Source organism: Xiphophorus maculatus, chromosome 3 (assembly GCF_002775205.1).
Source record: "Xiphophorus maculatus strain JP 163 A chromosome 3, X_maculatus-5.0-male, whole genome shotgun sequence".
Taxonomy (NCBI): Eukaryota; Metazoa; Chordata; class Actinopteri; order Cyprinodontiformes; family Poeciliidae; genus Xiphophorus; species Xiphophorus maculatus.
In genome coordinates this window covers 27,606,404-27,625,981 of record NC_036445.1, presented here as the reverse complement: position 1 = coordinate 27,625,981, position 19,578 = coordinate 27,606,404, and the positions used below count along the sequence as shown (strand labels likewise).

Below are 19,578 nucleotides of genomic sequence, written 5' to 3'. Positions count from 1 at the left end.
AACAGGCCAGGCCAGCTTCTAATCTACTGTTCACCATATTAGCGCCAGTTAGCAACATTAGCAGTAGCTAGCACGACTAGCGGTACACCATTAGAAGGAATGAACACCAAACATAGTAGCTAGCACCATTAGCAGGAGCTAACGGCATGAGCAGTAGCTAAAACCTTTCGCAGTAGCTTACACCATTGGAAACTTAGCTTACAATGTTAGCAGTAGCAAAAACTATTAGCAATACCTAACATCATTATCAGTAGCTAACATTACTAGAATTAGTTAACACTATTAGCAGTATCTGACACCATTAGCAGAAACTAACACCACTAGAAAGAGCTAACATCATTAACAGGAGCTAACACGAAAAGGATCCGTTCACACAGAAGGTCTTGATGCTAAATTCGGATTTTTAGCAGTTGTTTACATCTGGACAAGTCGGATAAAATGCAGCATGACCGTGCAGACTACAGGTGCTTCAAAAAATATCAGCTATATAGCCAGTTTAGCTCCACACATGGTATGGCACAGATCCAAATTGGGCCGTTCAGACTGCTGTGAAAAAGTCAGATATGGATTTGGATATGGAACAAAGCCATGGTGTCTTTAAGTTGGCCCAAAAGTTTTAGTCTCTTCTGACCAGAGCAACTTCTTCCACTTCCTAAAGGCTTATTTCACAAAAAAAAAAAAACTCAGCTATTCTGCATGGTTTACTTCAGTTTCCTCACATAGTCTATAAACTCATACCACATGGCAATTTTTACCCCTTTTTTTTGTGACATCAGAAATATTTATTAATGGGAATTTATGTCCTGCAGCCACAAACGGGCAGAATATAACAAAATCTGTGTTATGAGAAGCCTCCAGAAGTCGAGGGGAAAAATCAGTCTGTGTGTAATTCGGGTGGAGCGACCCTTTCTGCGTAATGCTTTAGCGCCTGCTCTAATTAGTAACTATGACTGGCAGCATATTTCTTTCCCTCTGCCGTGTAACACAATAGGTTTTCAGAAAAGAAGATGGAGGGGTGTCATCACTGTGCTCCACTTTCACAGAAAGCTGCTCTCCTAAACACACAAACACAGAAAAACACACCAAAATTATAAACACACATCTACAAGTCTCTCTTTCTTCCCACCAGGCTTTATGCTAACGTGCCCACAGGGAGTGTATTCCATTGTGTGCGTGCGGGTGTGTGTGTGTGTGTGTGTGTGTGTGTGTGTGCGTGTGTGTGTGTGTGTGTGTGTGTGTGTGCGTGTGCGTGTGTGTGTGTGTGTGTGTGTGTGTGTCTGTGTCAGGAGGAGGGTGGCAGCAGTCTTTGAGTCTCCAGATCCCGGGGGACTTGGAGACTCAGTCGACTAGTGGTGCTGCTGGAATATAATGGCAATATTTAGCCTGAGGCGATGTGGACGCACACGCAAACATACAAACAGACACACTCACTCGCTGGCTGGCTGGCACTGACTGACTGTTCGTATATTTACCGTCAGCTTCTTAGGGAGTCGCTCCCCGCTTGTCTGCCCAGCAGATTGCACAAACCAAACACGCACAGTGAGCAAGTGATAAAAGAATAACCTGCAGATAATGTATTAATTATGCTTTTCAGCTGATGCACACAGCCTGTGGGAAAACATTATTAGCCAGCGTCTTCCACACCTGGAAGTGATGGATAAGGAGCCGCTTATTTTATCATACAGCATACTTATTAGCAAAAATGATCAATATTTAGTCTTTGTAGCAAGATGAATGTGCCAAATCGCTGCCTAGGGACTTTTTATTTATTTATTTCTAATGTGAGAAAAATTAATTTGTCAATATCCGGTGTCGTGGTAATCATTTCATTTTTCTTTAAGGAGATATTAGTTGGAGTAAAGGGAAATGATTTCAACCCCCATTGTAATCATTATATCTCATCGGTTTTATGAATTTGTTTTTCTATGTTTTCCAACATTTTCACAAATATCATCAAAAGTAGAGCAAAGAAAAAAAAACTATATGATCAAAATATTAACACGCCAAAAAAAAATTGCTTAAACTTTAAATAAAAATATCCATCATTTTTCTCTGGTGACTACAGTTGTTCATCCTCTCCACTGTCTCCCCAGTCATGCGCAGTATGAGGTGTTGCAAACCTAAATCAACTGTCCTCGACATGCTACATGGCTCGGTTTACTTAGATTTTTTTTTTTTCCCACAATCAGAATAAACTCAACTTCACTTCTTTATTTTATAACCAGGATCAAAATGTCCTGAGTGTAATTTATCTTGCATCTGTGTAATTGGCCTGAATTGTTGATGTTTTCCTGTGTGCTCGATATGCACTTCTTTAAAAGCAAGAGCCATAATTGTTATCTGATTGCTGTTATTGCCACTAGCTGATATTTACCCATTTTATATGTTATTTTTATGGCCTGAAAGGCTGATACAACAGCTGGTAACGGCAACACGATAGAATTAAACATTGCTTATCAACATCAGCCCAGTTTTACTTATCAGATGTATGACTTTATGTTATGTCGATATATTGTGCATCCCTTACTTTGTAAAATTTTCAGTCAGTTAGTCTTGTGAAGTGCATTGAGACGTTACAGAAACAGATTTTTCTGAAATCTCCTGCCACCTAATGTACGAGTGCGCCTAAGATGATTTTACCCCACCTGCCAATTAGGTTTAGCAAAAAAAAAAAAAAAAATCTAATTAGTTTCAATAACCAGATTTTTTTTAAAAAACAACTTTGCGTCCAGAGCCTCTGGAGAAGCGATTTCTTCCAGTTTGAATTTTACTGACACTCTTGGTAGTCAGTAAAAGCATCAGTTTGTGTTTCATCTGTAGAAACAACTCAGAATCTTCTTGTACGCATAACCATGTATGTTGAACTATGTACACCTTTCTGGCATAATTTGCGTTTTGCCGATTGCTGCAAGTTTATGTATTTTGATCAACTTAATTTTAATTGAGGGTCTAATCATTTTAATTGCGTGTGGGTCCTTAATATTCATCAAGACACAAATCTACATTGTACAGAGATCCACCGTATTCTCTCAGTGGCAGAAAAAATATCTTTGACACGTGATATTAATATTAATTGTGACTAAGTACATTTTGGGAGCTGCAGGAAGGTTATAACCACCCAGATACTTCATGCTTTTTTTATTTGCGACTCAGGGCAGCTTTAAAGGCTCACTGCGTGCCGAGGGAGCCGCCGTTGAAACATCATCCTCTGCATATGCCGGTCGTTATCTCACCATAATTTCCCTCTAGGATTAATAAAGTTTTGTGATTGTGAATTAGTAAAGGCAGGTCAAGGGGCTTTTGTTACTGTGGTTCATACCTTCTTGCTTAAATGTCTTTCATTTGGATTCATGATGGAGCAAAGGACCTTCCTAAAGTAAAACAGGAGTTGAACAGGAATAGAATCCCATAATATCTGACCAAATTATTGATTTTTTTTTTTTTTTTAAATAAGTCTACACCTGCATCTGTTTTACTCTGAAATATTTTTGCCACAGTCAAAAGAGAGTTGTTCTGACCAGCCTCCCAGTGCTCTTTTGTCCTTTCACAGGGCCAATTTTAATTAAAGAATGGACTGTAAATGTTAATGTGGATATAAAAATCATCCAGGAGGCGGGTTAACTCGCTCTGAATGTATTTTTAAAAAATGTTTTTACTGTTTAATTCTTTCTAGACTCTAGAAATATTGGGATATTCAGTTTAAATACAACAAAACCTACAACAGTCTTTTCTCTCTCTGTTCCATTCTTCTTAGGAAAATTACAATCAGTAATACTGTATTTTATCTAAGGAAGACCTTAATAGCTGTAAAGTTAAGCTAAGAGAGTCCTAATTTCAAAATATTATCCCAAACGCTATTTGCTTAGTGAATTAATTACGCAAATTTTGTCTTTTAGACAATTAAATTCATTGTTAAGTCAGATGTAAACTGTTGTGTTAAATGCAGAATACAAAACTGATAATGGACATCAAATAAAAAAATGCTGTTACCTAATAAAAGTTATAGGTATGACCTATTTATCAGCACCTATAATGGTTGGTATGTATGTAATGTAGAGGCACACGTAGTGGTGTCCAGCTACGCGTTGGGATTGTTTTGCTTTATTGTTTGAAAGAATAAAATGGAGAGAAAACACATTATCATTCCCTATTGTGGGTAGTAGTTAGATGGGTCTTTTTTCTGTGAAAGCCACATCTTTGTATTGTCATAAAATCCCAAACAAAGTACAATAAAAGTTGAAGAAATATTGATTACTGTGCAAGGTGATAAATGTCAAAAACAAAGACACAAAAATCACTATACCCACTTCCCTGAAATGTAGTTTTATTGCCCAAGATAAAGGCTGACTGTCACTGTTTTCAGGTAAAATGATCACAAAGAGTTTGAATAGAATATTGCCATTATGCTTCAGTAATCTACACCCATATTGTATCAGACAGCTATATATAAAGTATGAGCTTTGGAGCAACTGCTATTTAGCTTTAAATGATCAGTTTTGCTTACTGGACTAATCAGAACGTCCTCTTTGATGCAAACCTTGACTTTTACCAAAACCTGCTTCGTCCTTAAAGCTGCACTATGTAACCCTAACAAAAATATGTTTGTGTAAAAGTATGGTATGAGACAGATAATCTGTGAAAAAAAGAACTTCTTCATCTCCTTTTAGTTCTACTATTGCAGTCTGCAGAAATGCACAGATCCTGGTCAAAAACAACCAATCAGATCCAGGAGGAGGGTCTTAGCGCTGTCAATTACCCTCGTGTTCGCTGCTCAATGTGCTAATGGCGGAGAAAAACAACTTACTGTTACAGGAAAACCGTTAATTCGTCCGTCTTCTGTGTCTATGCTAACCAGCCTTAGGATCGCTAGTTAGCATAGCTGTAGCTTAACAAAGAGCAAGCGGGAGGGCATGAGCTCAATAAGACCCTCCCCCTTGCTCTGATAGGTTGTTTCTGATGGAGTGGCGTACATCTGCAGATATCACTGGGAGGAGGTATCATTTGCATATATATATAAATATAAATATGTGTATAGATAAAAAAAAATTTAATAGAAGTTACAAACTGTAGCTTTAACCATCATAAGATGTTGATACCCAGTCCAGTGACCTGCAGACCTCCTTTTTTTTTGACTTGACTAAGTCAGCACCTTGGACAACGCCCAGCTGTGTCTTCCTTGTGGAGCTGTGGGCTTCAAGGACTGTTGCAAAGTGAAAAAGGGACATACTTTGTCTTTACCTACAGTCAGTTACATCTTACATCACCGAATCTTTCCTTCTTTTTTTTTTTTTTTTGCAACATGTAAACATCTGCTGTCAAAGTATGAGCTAGCTGAGTAAGGGCAAACTGTCTACTTAAACAAAGACATCATTCTTCACTTGAGAATTGAGTAACGCTGCTTTGTATTGTGGTGCTAAAATGTGACTCTTCTGCTGACCCGGTAAACTTCTCTGTTTTCTTTTTCACAAGAGCAGAAAATTCCAAAAAGCAGGATGAAGTTTTTATTTATTTATTTATTTACTTATTTATTTGCAGATGCATTGTCAAAGCCTAAAGTGGAAACAGAATCACTTGCTCATTCAAACAAACTCTCACTTTCAACCACAAACACACACAAACAGTCTTCCATTCTCTGTGGCCCAAGGTGGATTTCTAGAGGTGCATACATTTGCATACATCTGCATGGTTAATGAGTTTTGGGAGATCAAGCGATCTGAGCGGCCCTTTGTGGGTATTTCTTTCTGTTATTGTGTGTGTATGCGGGTGTGTGTGTGTGTAAGTGGAGAGGAGGGGAGGAAGGGGGGCCTCCATGTAAATATCACCCACTGTGTGCTGGCACCCGTCACAGATGGTCGGGGGCGAGGGCGCCCTGTGGGCACAGGATGCCTATTTCTGTGTATCTGTGTGCTTTGAGACTGCAAGGCAAAGAGTGTGACCCGGTGTGGGTGTGTGTGTGTATGCATGCGTGTGAATACTTTCCACTTGATGTGTTTGTGTGCCATTAACTGTAAGAACTTGTTATGAGCTTGTTTGTCCCTGCGCTTGTTGCAGAGGGTTGATTTGAGTAATTCAGTGTCGGCACGCATGTCTGTTTCAACGGCTGCGGTCACATGACGGCGATGTGTGTGTGTGTGTGCGTGTGTGTTTAGATGCGCTGCGGAGCGTGCGCGCCTGCGCTCGTGTGGCTCCCAGCATGCAGTGTGGCTATGATGGCCCTGTTTTGGATGATTGATGTGTTGGAGGGAACAGTGAGGAGCCCAGGTTGGGCCAGAGCCTCAGTCTGACACGCTGCTACTTCCCTGCTGCTTTACATATGTAGACGCAGCACGAGTCCTCCTCCCCTCCCATCTGACTCTGCCTCAGTCTCACAACTCAGCCAACACTCACAGGTTCTTTTTTTTTTTTTTTTTTTTTAGGAGGGTTGGGAGGAGGGATTTTATTTTGAAGCTTTCTGTTTATTACGAGAGGGAAGACCAGAGCTGTCTGCTGCAGGCGTTCCTGCTGCCTGACGGACACCGACATGCACACATCAGTTTTCACATGCAGATGTGGAATTTGTTTTGGTTCCTGAACACAATCAATAACGACTCTCGCAAAGAAGTTGAACCTGACAAAGGCTTAATGGCATCTTGTTGTTTTTTCATATTTGATATTGTGAAAAATTTCCCATATTTGTATATTTGTATCAAATATCAAATATTTGATACAAATATATGATATTTGTATCAAATATGGGAAAAAAGACTTTTCGTGTCATTAAAAACAAGAAACACGCTTAAAATTTCAATGAGTTGGTCAAAATATATGCCACGTCAAAACATCGACTTTGTTTTTGTCCCGTTTTGAGTCGGAGGATGATTAAGCTAATCTTCGCCAAATATGGAAAATGGTATTTGTTTGGTTTCTGACTTTGTCTGTGTTCGTACGGAAGACCACAAAATGAAAAAGAATTCTGACCTTAAAACTGTTTTATGTGGCTTTTATAAAAATGACTTTTTACAAGTTTGTTAAAGCTGTCACTGCGTTGTGATAGTACGTTATGAGACAGATAATGGCTGTGCTAACTGGCCTGCATATTCGCGACAGGCTCTGCCGTTGGGAAGAAGCTGTAGCATAGCAGAGAGCAAATAAATAAATAAAAGTTGCACACTGACTGGAAGAGGATTAGACTTTTAGTTTCTCACCAGCTGATTACAACTTAAGGCAAGTTAACATTTGTACCAGGTAGGTATTCTAATAACATCTAGCTAATAGCTGTAGATATTAGTTTCATTATTTAAAATTACATTGGATATACTCGAGTTTTTTTCTGTAAATTTCATATTTGTTCATCCATATTGTTTGCCTTTATTTTCTCTACCAGAGAATGAATATCACAAAAAATGCAACAGCCTGCATAAAGCTGACTTATAAGAAAATTCTTCACAATATCATGACGGTGAATTGTCCTCCAAACTGCTGACTAATTATTTCATTAAAGGCTTTCGACGTTTGTAGAAACGGTGGTAAATCTAGAACAGGAAGCAGAACTGTCCTCTGGTTTTAAACGTGGCACAGAGCTATCAGAACAATGTGGCATTAAATAACAGAATAGTGAAGGTGGTGCAGAGCATCTTCCTCCAGTGGCCTTCTGAAAAAAAACAACAACAAAAAACTCATGGAGCATGTTGAAGTGGAAAGGATCCAGTCTCTTTTTGAATCAGAACCACCATGAAGAGCTTTTCCTCTCTCTTGTCTCCAGGTCTGCGTCTGTCTCTACCACCAGTTCTCTCTTTGCTTCTCCTTTCTCGCTGAAACTGTCTCTTCCCCTCTCTGTTTTTGTTCTTTTCATGTCTGTGTCTATCAGACTCCCACTCTCTCTCTCTCTTTCTCTCTCTGACTGTCTTCTCTCATCATCTTTTTTTTTATCTGGTGTTTGCCTAACTCAGTCTCAGGATCTCTTTCTAAACTCCTTTCTATCACATGGTCTCACTTTCCTCTCACCCATTTCGATATCCTGCCATCTCTCTCCCATCACTAATCCCCCGCCCCGCCGCCGCCACCTCTTTTCTTCCTCTCTGTAGTTTCTCCCCGGCTTTGAAAGCCTTCCTCTCTCCCTTCTTTATTTCAGCTTTTGCTAATCCCTATATTTTCTTTTGTCTCTCTCGTGTGTAGTTTGTTTCTCCAGCCCAGGCTTGGTTCGCCTTTGCTGGTGGCTCTAGCATTACTGCAGTGTGGGTAAATGTAGTAGGAAATGATTTCTGGAGGTGTTTTACCGTGAAGACGGTGCACACAAACACTGAAACGCCATTTCATCAGACTCAGAGACGTCAAGTTACCTACAAAATTAACTATCGCCCCAATTAAAAGTAAGCGCTGCAACTCAAAATACTGGCTTGATCGTATTTCCCGGCGACAGCGGGGTTAAGACTTCTCACACAGCAATGTCAGCCTTGTAGAAAGGCATGCTGGGAGGCTGGGAGGTATACAAGCCTTATTGATCCACCTGTCGCATCCAGCTGTTTGTTTACCAACAACAAATCAATGCAACTCTCAGCTGGGGAGCAGCCAGGCCTGGCCCCAGATCTGCTCTGAGCTCTCTCTCTCACACACACACACACACACACACACACACACACACACACATACACACACGCACACACACAAAACACCAAGTGCAGTTCAACACAGAATACACACAAATACCACATACCCGCTCAATGCAGATATTACCGGTATACACGATTACTTGTATTCGAATCCTTAATTTTCATTTTCCAAACCATAAGAATCTTTGTTTCTAAATAAACAAAAACAAAATAACAAAAATAACAAAACTAAACTAAATAAAAATAAACAAAAAAACATTGATATCATCTGAAAATAATATAAACTTAAGTGTATTTGAGACTTTACTTTATCTCGTTTATGTATACTATGAACAATTTGGGGCCAAATACACACCCTTGTGGAACACCACAATTTATGTCCATGTGAGCTGATTTGTACAAACTGTCGCCTGTTTTTAAGTAACTCATCGCCCAGTTCTGACCAGTGGCATCAAATGCTTTCCATAAGCCTATAAATATTCCTGCTGCATATCTTTTTTTTTATTGTACAGCGTTTGAGATGTTGATCTTTCTTTTCTGTAACCATGCTGAAAAGTCCATTTATTTCAGGGGCAAGGTACTTTTTCTTTCACCGGAGAATCACAGCCCTACTGCTGTGATTGGTTAAAACATTTACTGTTTATTGTTTCATATTTCCTGTAAAACCAAATAGAGTTGATGACTGGGTCTTTACTCATTGTGTTTTGATATTGTATCTAATCTGCATTTTTAACTCGAGTTCAGTAGTCCTGCAGCTCATTGACAATTTGGCTGGCTTTAAATGTTAATTTTAGATTTTAGTTTAAAACTCGTATTTGGAGTGTAGATTAAACACAAAGTGATCTGAAACTGTTGGCTAGAACTGTTGGCTGACTAAAAGTTGTTGATTCAACCTAATGTCGGTATGCGGTTTTACAGTGAAACATTTCACCTGCCAAAGTGGTTCCTCCTCTTTTTATAATATGCTTTTTTTTTCTTTCTTTTTTTTTTTGCTGGTGCAAGATTTTCTCATCAATCTCTTTTGATGGAAAAATGCCATCTTTGCTGCTGTGTTTATTTCTAGGTGGCCGACCATAAAGGCAGCGTGTGGAGCTGCAGGAGGCAGAGCGAGGAGGAGGCTGCCGGAGCTCTGCTCAGCGCCGCACTCATCCTGTACGGCACCCACCGCCCACACAAGGCCACGCTCGGTATGTGAAAGTGTCTGCCTCTTTTAGTACCTTGAACTCGCGCAAACTGAGGTGAGCGTGCGGGCGAGGATGCCGGAGAAGTGTGACAGACGCCGAGCGAGATTGGAAAACCTGACAAATGATTCATTTCATGACTATATTTCAGAAATGTATATTTTGATTTATTTTTGTTTTTGTTTTTTGCTTGGCTCAAGCTGTGTTGATGCAAAAGGCAAATATGTCACCTGATTGTGCAGTTTGGGATAGTTTTGTTTTTATAAGTCTAATTTTTCTTTTAAAGGTACGTGCGCATTTAGAATTATTTTTTTTTTTGCATTATAGGCGCCCACTCAAAATTTATGTTTTGAATAAATTACTTTGGTAATTTGATTTAAGATTCTCTTTATTTTGGTTAAGTGACAACATGACAAAAAAGACACAAGCACAACAAAGTACTATTTTACAAACCAATAATTTCTACTTTTTTCCTTTCTCTAGCATTGAAACACCTTCAAAATGTCTTAACCTTACTTTTTATTTTAATAAAATGAATAAGTCATTTCATGTCCTGTAAATCGAAAACCTAGGAATGAAGTGGTGATGATTTTTTAAACAATTTTGCAAAAAGAGAGAAAATTGACATCTAAAGCGGTGTGGCTCCCATAGTAATAACACAAATAACCCCCAAAAAGTTAGCGAAAAACATTTGATTTTTTTAAAATTATTTTTTTAGGAGACTTTTAACAGATTTTAACAACTTGTAATCAATAAAATGATTGCAAAAAAATTTATTTGATCAAAATTCATCAGAATCAGTGTTCCTCCTGGTTGCTAAGCAACAAAAAAGTGACAATGCAGGGTTTCTTGTTTCTAAACTCAAGCAACTTTTTTTTTTCAATCCAAACACCTTTTTCTTACTAAAACAGCCATTGAAGGAGTTAATAATCCTGGAAAAGGATTAATGTATCATTAGGATAAAGTAATAATGGCATTTATTTAACAAAAACCCTTTTAAATTTGTTGCTGTGTAATTTATTACTGGCCATCTTTAGTATCCAAACGATACAGGTGGAGCACAAAACGAAAGGACTCCTCTTGTTCCAAATGTGAAGATTTGAAATAAAACTATGACAATATCAGAATTTTCATGAAAACCTCAGAGAAACGTCACCACCTGATACCTCCCCTGCAGCAGCTGGAGCTCTGTGGTCAGCAGAGTGACCACAGGAGCCCTGATGTGTAATTACAGTGTGACCCCTGGCTGCCCCCTCCCTGGTCTCACATGCACCTCGTTAGCGACAAAACTAAGCCAGCTCCCCCCGCGTCCCTGCTAGGGGGATTTGGGGAGACCCCGAGTCACACTTTCCTCTGTCAACTTGAGCTGCTTGTGGTCGAAAAAAAAAAAAGTCACAGTCTTCCACAAATATTGATTGATTGAACATTTGTATTCATTTTATTTACTCCTTTTCTCTTATTTTTAGCAAACATTTTGGTGAAGATCAGACTAGAGAAAGAGATTGTGATAGAAGATGGAAATATGACAGGAAACTGATGGAATTTCACAGTGGGAGCCTTCTCTCCCTCTGCGCGTGCGCGCGTGTGTGTGTGTGTGTGTGGGTGGGTGCGTATGTGTGTGTGTTTGGGGAGGGGAGGGATCTTGCTCTGTCTTCTCTTTTTGTCAAAATGTTGATATCTCTGTTGAGAAATCAATGGTTCCCCCCTCTTCTCCTCCCCTCCTCTCTCCATCCATCCATGTATCCCTCTCCATGTCTCTGGATCTCACCCAGGTTCAAGCTGTTACTCAATCTGCTGTCCATGCACACACACACGCACCACCTCCCTTCCCACACACACACACACACACACACACACACACACACACACACACACACACACAAACAGCTTCCTATAGGCTGCTGCTGCTATTCCTCCTTTCTTATTCCCGTTTCTGTCATTTACATCCTCTCACTAAACATCCAATACAGTCACAACTTTGTCATTCTAAAACCACAACAGCTTGCCATATATCAAGCTAAAGCTAGGTGTGGCCAGTGCCATGAACTGCTTCTGCGCGCTAAACTAGGCTAATTTGTTTTAGCATTTTTTTTTTTTTTTTACTCACAGAGAAAGGAGAAGAAATGAGGATGATGAACATACAGTATGTTTATTCCTGAAACCAACATAAAATTGCTATGGATCTCAAAAGAAAACGTCCACCGGTCAAATGTAAAAGATTTTTGTGATGTAACTGGGGAACCTGAAAACACAAAAACAAAAAAGAAACTGTAGTTGTCAAGTAAAATTAAGGTTCTAGCTAGAGGTTGAAACTAAATCTTAGATTCTGATAGACTTTGAATACGTAAATATTTCAAAGGTGTGTTGGTAGAGTCCTACAAGAGAAGACTGGATGTGTAGGGGTATGCCCATTTACGCAGCTGAATTATTGCAACTCTTCTATTTTTCATGTTCTCCCTTACATATTTTTGTTCATCTGTTTATTAGTTGAATTATACAGCTAAAAAGGTGTAAAAATGTCCTATTTGTATAAAATTTTTCTGTACATTGTAAGATTGTAAAACTGTGAAGGCCTCAATATGTCTCAGCTTCTGTTTGGAGACTGAAGCAAAAATATATGCATAAAACGGCAAATCACCCTTAATAACAATTGTATTATATATTGTATTATGTACAGGAAAACGTTCTTTTCTGCTTTCTATGGCCACATTCTCTAACGTATTTTTCCATTTCCAGGCTTTAATTGTAATGACATCCGCTTATTGAGTCTTTATTTGGTCCTTGGAGCTTTTATGAAGCAGCAGCCATATGAGAGCGGCCGTTGACAGCCCAGCTTTGTATCTGGCTAGCTGAGGCTGCAGATGTTTGATTTCCAGGCTGAGATCAAAACTTCTTCAAATTGAATTTCTTCAAAACTTGTTGAGGTTGCCTAATGCAGCCAAGAAAGTTCAGTTCATTTGGGGAAGTGTGTATGATGTGGACCAAAGAATTGAACTCTAGTCCGCCTAAAACGCGAGGTCTGGGTTCGGTTGAAGTGAACTCTGGTGCGGTTTGAATGCGTATGTGAACGACAAGCAGACGTGAGACAGGGCATTCTGGGTAGAAAGAACCAAAACAAACGTGTGAGTTTACTGCTAGTAGGAGAAATGGCCCGTGTATTTTTTTTTTTTTTTAATCAAACATGAAAGGGAAATCCTACAACGGCTAAAATTTGACGCCACTCCATTTTTGTTTACATTTTTTGAAGAAGGAAGTTGTGCTCAGTGTCTTCTTCATAGGTTTTCATGTCATTTCCGTCAGTGGGTCTTGGTGCAGCGCCACCTCAGGCGAGGAGGTGAACAGGTTTCTCAAAGGGTTTGGTTCATTTGACAGTGCAGTGTGAGAGTGAACCTCCCCAACTGAAAATGTAGCAAATGTTGCAACTTTGGTTCCCAATCGAACCGATTCTATCGGACTGTCAGGTGTGAAAACTCCCTAAATCATGATCTTTTCCAACCACAGATTTCTCAAAACCTGATTGTGCGCTGGGATGTGCCAGTAAATTCACTGTTTCTTAATTCCTAATGTCGAAATCATCCAGTGATCGTTTCTGCACCCAAATCTATGCTAATATTTGATAAAACTTGATGGTATGGCAAATATTTATGCCATGCAGAGAACATCAGAATAAACAGGGAGACTGTTCCCTTGATCCAACACTGAAACTGGGATGTAACAGTGACCATATTGGTTCATGATAACTTTTCAGTTTTTAACAAATCCTTAGACCTTGGTAAGAATTTGGATTCAGTAAAATCATTTTTACTCAACCTTACACCTGAACGCACCACGTCTGTTCCGAGCAGGCAGAGCTTTGGGAGCTTTACTCTGACAGGATGAAACCGCCGCCCGTCTTTCTGGACCAGCCTTGTCCTGCTGTGTGTTCCAGAGTGTTTCTCTAAGTGTACTCAAACCCTGCGTGCGCGCTTGTGTGTTTGGCGTCCGTGCAGCAAGTGAAGGTAAATTGCTGTGATTATGTGGCAGTAATTGAACAGGGATGGTGTGTTTAATTGAGTTGTTGTTTCCTGATGTTTCTCTGTAGTAGCAGGAGGCTCCGTGCTGACAGGTGCCTCATGTCGCCTCACTAAGATGAGAAGTTTCTTTTCTTCCTTTTTTTTTGTTGTCTTTTCTACGGCAAAGTGCTTTGTGTGTCGGCTTAGACTTAATAGTGTTTGTTTGAGTTAGTTGTGGGCATGGGTTGGTGTGTGTGTGTGTGTGTGTGTGTGTGTGTGTGTGTGTGTGTGTGTGTGTGTGTGTGTGTGTGTGTGTGTGTGTGTGTGTGTGTGTGTGTGTGTGTGTTGTGAGGACTGCCTCAGCAGGTAGAAGAAAGCATTGACTCTACGAGCTTACATAGGTATGAAGCTACGTCTCCATTACAAATGCATGCAAATATTTGTCAATATATGTCGGGAAAACACAATTTCGTGATCGCTGTGAAATTAAAATCACACGTGAATACGCTGTTCATGCGATAACTCACTAAAAATCATGTCAGTGGTGGATATGAAAAGCTACATAAGATATAGTCATAATTCAGGCGTGACACTAGCGCCGTCAGAGGAGACGTCTGCATCTTATTCAGGTGTTGGTGCAACAAGCTCTGGGAGCGACTACGTAGGTGTCGTTTGAGGAAATTGTAGTCTGCGATTTTACAAAAGAGTTACGGATTCAACAGGTTGGAATGATACACAACGTTTTATGAACTGTGACGCTGTGAAAGCTCTGGTGGACCCAGCTGCTCATTGTCTGAAAAACATAAATAAATTAGCAATCCTTCTCTGCTTCCTGTCGTGTTCTTCGTCGTTTTCTCCAGTAGTAACATCCGGCTGTTTGATCATGTGACTCGTGTGACGTGAAAGAAGTGTCGCCACTGCTGCTCTGCAAAATACATCTGTTTCTTTATGGCTGAAAAAACCACCTCACACTAGCACAAAAACCTATTTTTGAAATTGGTGTGTTTCCACCTGGCTTGTTTGGCGCCCGGGGCGAATCACCCTTAAGGCACCACTTTCACCGCACCGGGGGATGAGGGTGAGTGCCGTTCCTACAAGAAACTGCCACTGTGTGTTTCTATTAAGTGAATTTGTTTTCGTAATTTCAAGTTGTGCAATGTTATGGATTTCCAGTTCCTAAATCATGCAGCTACCTATTAGGCAGTGTGTGTGTGTGTGTGTTGGGGTGTGTATATGTGAGTGTTGTATCTGATTATCTGATCTGTCTCCTGGGCTCCTCGACCCAAATCCAATGGTTTTGTTTCCTACATCTCTTCCCCACTCTTCTTCTATCCCTTCCACTTCTTCCCCTCCTAACGGCATCGCTTTCTCTCAGTGGAGGTGTGATTACTTTCCTCCTCTGAGCACCACTGATCTGAGGGTTCAGTGTGTGTGTGTGTGTGTTTGGTTGGTGATCTGAGCAGCCTGGTGCTGGGTATTGTGCGGCGCAATTCACGGACGATGTCTCCAGATGAATGCCCCCATTCACAATTACAGCTCCTCCATTAGCTGCAGCGCCGCTCGCCGCCTTGTTGTTGTCTTTTCTTCGTCTCTGCGAGGAGGAGGGGGGGAGAAGCAATTAAAAGCAGGACAAAAACAAGATAGAGGAACACAAGCAGAGTACCTGGAGAAAGAAGGGAGGAAAAGAGAACACGAAGGGTCTCTGGCTGCGTCCGCATGCGGAGGGGATTCTCGCTGCACGCTCTTTTTCCTCCCCTGAACTTTTCAGACTAAATTACGTCTCTGCCTAAGTGGCTGGCGCAACTAATCAGCGCTGCAAGCTTATTCCTCGTTTTGCCGCGGGTTTCGTGGACGATGTGCTTTAGGTTCTTTGGGTGTAAAGGTCAAGGGTGCTGTTTGAGGAATAATTCAGAAACCATTAATATTTGTATTTTTCCTTCTCAGGAAGAAAACCATTTTAAGATGAATTAGAGCGAAGCTAAACCACTGGGGCTAGTTCTTCAAGCCACGTTTCTACAGAAAAAGGAAGAAATGTGTATTTTAAATCAATAAATACAGTCCCATTCAATAAATTACTGACAAATTAATTTATTTTAGTAACTATACCACTAAATGAAGCACATCATAACAATTAATTACACACAGGGGGATGTTTGAGAGCCTATATTTTTGTTCATTGTAGTGATTTTTCCACATCCAAGTAATGAAAACATGACTTTTAAAATCCAAACATTACATCAGACCAATGAAAATATATGTATTTTTTAAAACATAAACAGGAACTTCAAGAAAAATTATATTTCATGCCTGCATGAAGGTTGTCATTTTCAAAAGTTGCTTTTAATCTGACATACAAGACTCATGTGGACATATATTCTGGTTTACTGAATATGACTTCATATTTATCACTTCATGAACCCAGTGAACAATAATGATATTTACATTTCAACTTGTTGATCAACTCTAAACTTAAAACATTAACTTCTACTTTTTGATGTATCATAACATTTAGGAAATTGTCGTTGGGACTGAAGTTTTGCACTGTAGCCAAGCAGTTTCCCTTAAAGACTAATTGTGACACTAATAATCGTTTGATTATCAATCAAGTTTATTTTCTTAATACATTTCAGCAAAAAAATAGTCAAAAGTTTTTTACATCACGAAAACAAAACAAAAAATTAAAGTCATAAAAACAACCTACGGTCACCAAAAGAGAAACCAGTAACAAACATTACATTTTGTCGATTGCCATCATCAAAATCATCAATACACATCAGATATATTGATCAATGTTCAAAAGCAACTCTAAACAGATCAAGTTTTTAGCCTTGATTTAGAAGAACTCCGCGTTTCGGCTGTTTTGCAGTTTTCTGGAAGTTGGTAGAAGCTGAATGCTGCTGTAAAACGTTTAGACAGGGACTTAAAAACTTAGATGCTCAACAGCTGTTGCTTAACAAACACGTCAATCCAAAAGTTTGACTTCCTTAGTTGGGAAAAACATAAATATATGTCACATAACGTGGCCTCCAAATGGGATTTTATCTGAAGGGTCAAACACAAAATGATCCACCTTACTATAGAAAGAAAATAATGGTTTTCAAGTTTTACAAACATTTTCAATGTGTAGCATGCAGCTCTGTTCAGCCTAATACTCTATGAAAAAATTAAATAATGTGCCAATGGAAATATTATTAAGGAATTATTTACTTAAAACAAGCTCTTTTATTTTGCTGAAAAGTCACTTATAAGTTAGTTTTGTCTCGTTTCAAGTGTTTTAAGATATTTGCATTAGAAACTAGAAAACAAAATGACTTGGTAAGATTTTTGCAGAATTGAGCTCCGTTATGAATTCTCCGTTCTTCTGTTTTGTATCTCAGAGGGGCCCCTGCAGAGCGTCGTGTCTATGGGGGGCCGTCACCCGGTCCCTCACGGTGGGCTCTACCGGAGGGACCGCTCCCCTCCTCTGGACGTGCTTCAGTGGGTCTTCCACATGGAGAGGGACAGGAAAGTACGAGCTAGCGACATCACTTTGCCAAGCAAACACAAGGTACAGTACTGTACACAGAGGTAAAGCATCTCTCACACACCATTCACACACACACACCACACACACCCACGCTGTGATTTACTGTTCCAATAAATCACTGGAGCCGCCTAATTTCCTATGGATTTCAATTTCCCCCTGGACATATCTGCATTGATCAACTTCAGGTGTGAGGATGTGCCAGGCGTCGCTCACGGTGACACTGAAGAATGGCTCTCAGATCTCTGCCATACGGCTCAACGTGTTGGCGTGCGTGCGTGCGTGTTCGTGTGTGTTATAACTGTAGGACTTGTGCGCATGCAGCGTTTCTGTTCAGCTCCGTCGTCACCGGCGAGGCGTTCAGGAGACAAATCCTCGACATCTGAAAGTGTCAGGGATAGAGGATCAGACGTATCGAGACTCCAGATACTGTTACTGCGATCAGATCGTCGTCTGTTCAGATTATGAGGAACAATTAAACATCCAGATCAGACCAGCGTAACCAGCAAGTTTCAATGGATGCAATCCAGACGCCCATCTTTTATCACCTTATTAAACCAATTGTAGCGCTGATAAAAGTTTGCCTGTAGATGAACGATGTGTGTGTGTGTGTTTCTGGCTGACATGTCCTTGCAGAGGTGCGTGCTCCTCTGGGCCTGTAGATGAGTTTTGAGCCGGTGTTAGGAGGCGGCGACGAGGCCTGACAACGTCTTTACCCCGAGTTTCTCCCCTGGAGGCAGATCTGAATGGATTGTAGGAGCAAGGAGGAGAAATAAATTGGAGAAAAGGATAAATCAATGCTTGGCAGAGAGGCAAACAGACCTTCCAACCCCCCCAGTCCACACGTACGCACACACACACACACACACACGCACAGGTTCCACAGCGTGGCTTTTTTTTTTTCTTCCTTGGGCTGTATTGGATTGGTATGCAGAGCTGAAGAGAGAGACACTCAGAAAAAGACTTGGCCTACAAATGATGTCCTTTGTTTGATCCATTACGTTGGAGGGGGTGGGAGGTTGTTGGTGGGCTGGTGTGTGTTGGGGTGTGCGTGTGTGTGTGTGTGTGTGTGTGTGTGGTGGTGGGGGGGTGAGAGAGAGGGATGTTCTGTTTATTGCACAGCTCAAAGATTGTTTGAAAATGTACTAACAAAGCTTTTAATCTCAGCAGTTATTTGCTTCCCTGTTGCATGTGGTTTTTCTTGCTTGCCACTAGCCGCGTTTCAGTCGCAAATATGTGCAAAAACTTTGTAAATATTCCGCTAATGTCGAAAAAACATGATTTTGCAATTGAAGTGTTTCCATTAAATAAGAAACGCAATTAAAATCACATGTGAATACGTTTGTCCATGTGATAAGTCACTAAAAAACACGCCGCGCCATCATCCTCCAACCACTTTCTGTCGTCGTCTTCTTCGTGGTTTGCACCAGTGGCAACATCCGGTTGCTGATCATGTGATGCCAACAAAACCTTTCCTTTGCTGTTTTGCAAAATAAACCATGGCTGCACCGATTTATCGGCCAGCCGATTTCCTTAATTTTGTGAGATCGGTGATCGGCCGGTTTTTACATGTGAAGCCGATCTTATCCACTGATGCCGTTAGCATGAGTGGATCAGTTAGGCTTTTTAAAAGATTGGTAATCGACGATCGGCCAGAAAACTGCAATCGGTGCATCCCTAAAACAAACCAACTTTGATATGGCAAAAGAAAAACTTATCCTAGTTCAAAAAGTTTTTTTATGGAGAAACTAGAGCTTTTTCTAAATTGCTGTTACCATTAAGTAGATTTCTTTACGAAATGTCAAATTTCAAAAATAAATGTCAGCTGCTGATTAGAGAAAGTTTCCAACTATTTCAGGTTGTTCAAGATAAATATTGTATGATTCCTGTCATCAGTCTGTTTCTGTTGCAGAAGAAGTTTAGAAAATCGTGCAAAAATACCAACAAAAACCAAAATTAATCTCGAAGACAGCTTTATTTTATCTGTAATAACGTCAATATGTGGAAAAACACAACTACTGTATTTTTGCACATTTAAGAGCGAAAACCTGAACAGTGGTAAATATGACGAGGTGTTTAAACAATCGGTACTTTAATGGTGAATGGAAACAACATGCATTTTAATCTAAAGCATGAGTAAATATGTTTGCTTTAGGGTAGACTGTGCATTGACAACTTTAGTTTGTTTTCATAAGAAAAAAGAAAAAAGTGATTTGAAGCGACACGAAGCAGGATGTCCAACCAGCAGCAGCAGATCCTCAGAGATGACGCTGACCTGAGAGGAAGATACAGAC

At 40.1% G+C, this 19,578-nt stretch overlaps 1 protein-coding gene across 1 annotated transcript in view; it reads left to right on the top strand.

Annotated features, from left to right (window-relative positions):
* Positions 1–19,578, top strand: part of LOC106699876 (furin-like protease kpc-1) — a 205,410-nt gene that overhangs the window by 179,978 nt on the left and 5,854 nt on the right. The window contains exons 18-19 of the mRNA XM_023330651.1: positions 9,652–9,775; positions 17,139–17,308. Coding sequence (XP_023186419.1) covers positions 9,652–9,775; positions 17,139–17,308 — 294 coding nt within the window. The remainder of the gene's footprint in view (positions 1–9,651; positions 9,776–17,138; positions 17,309–19,578) is intronic.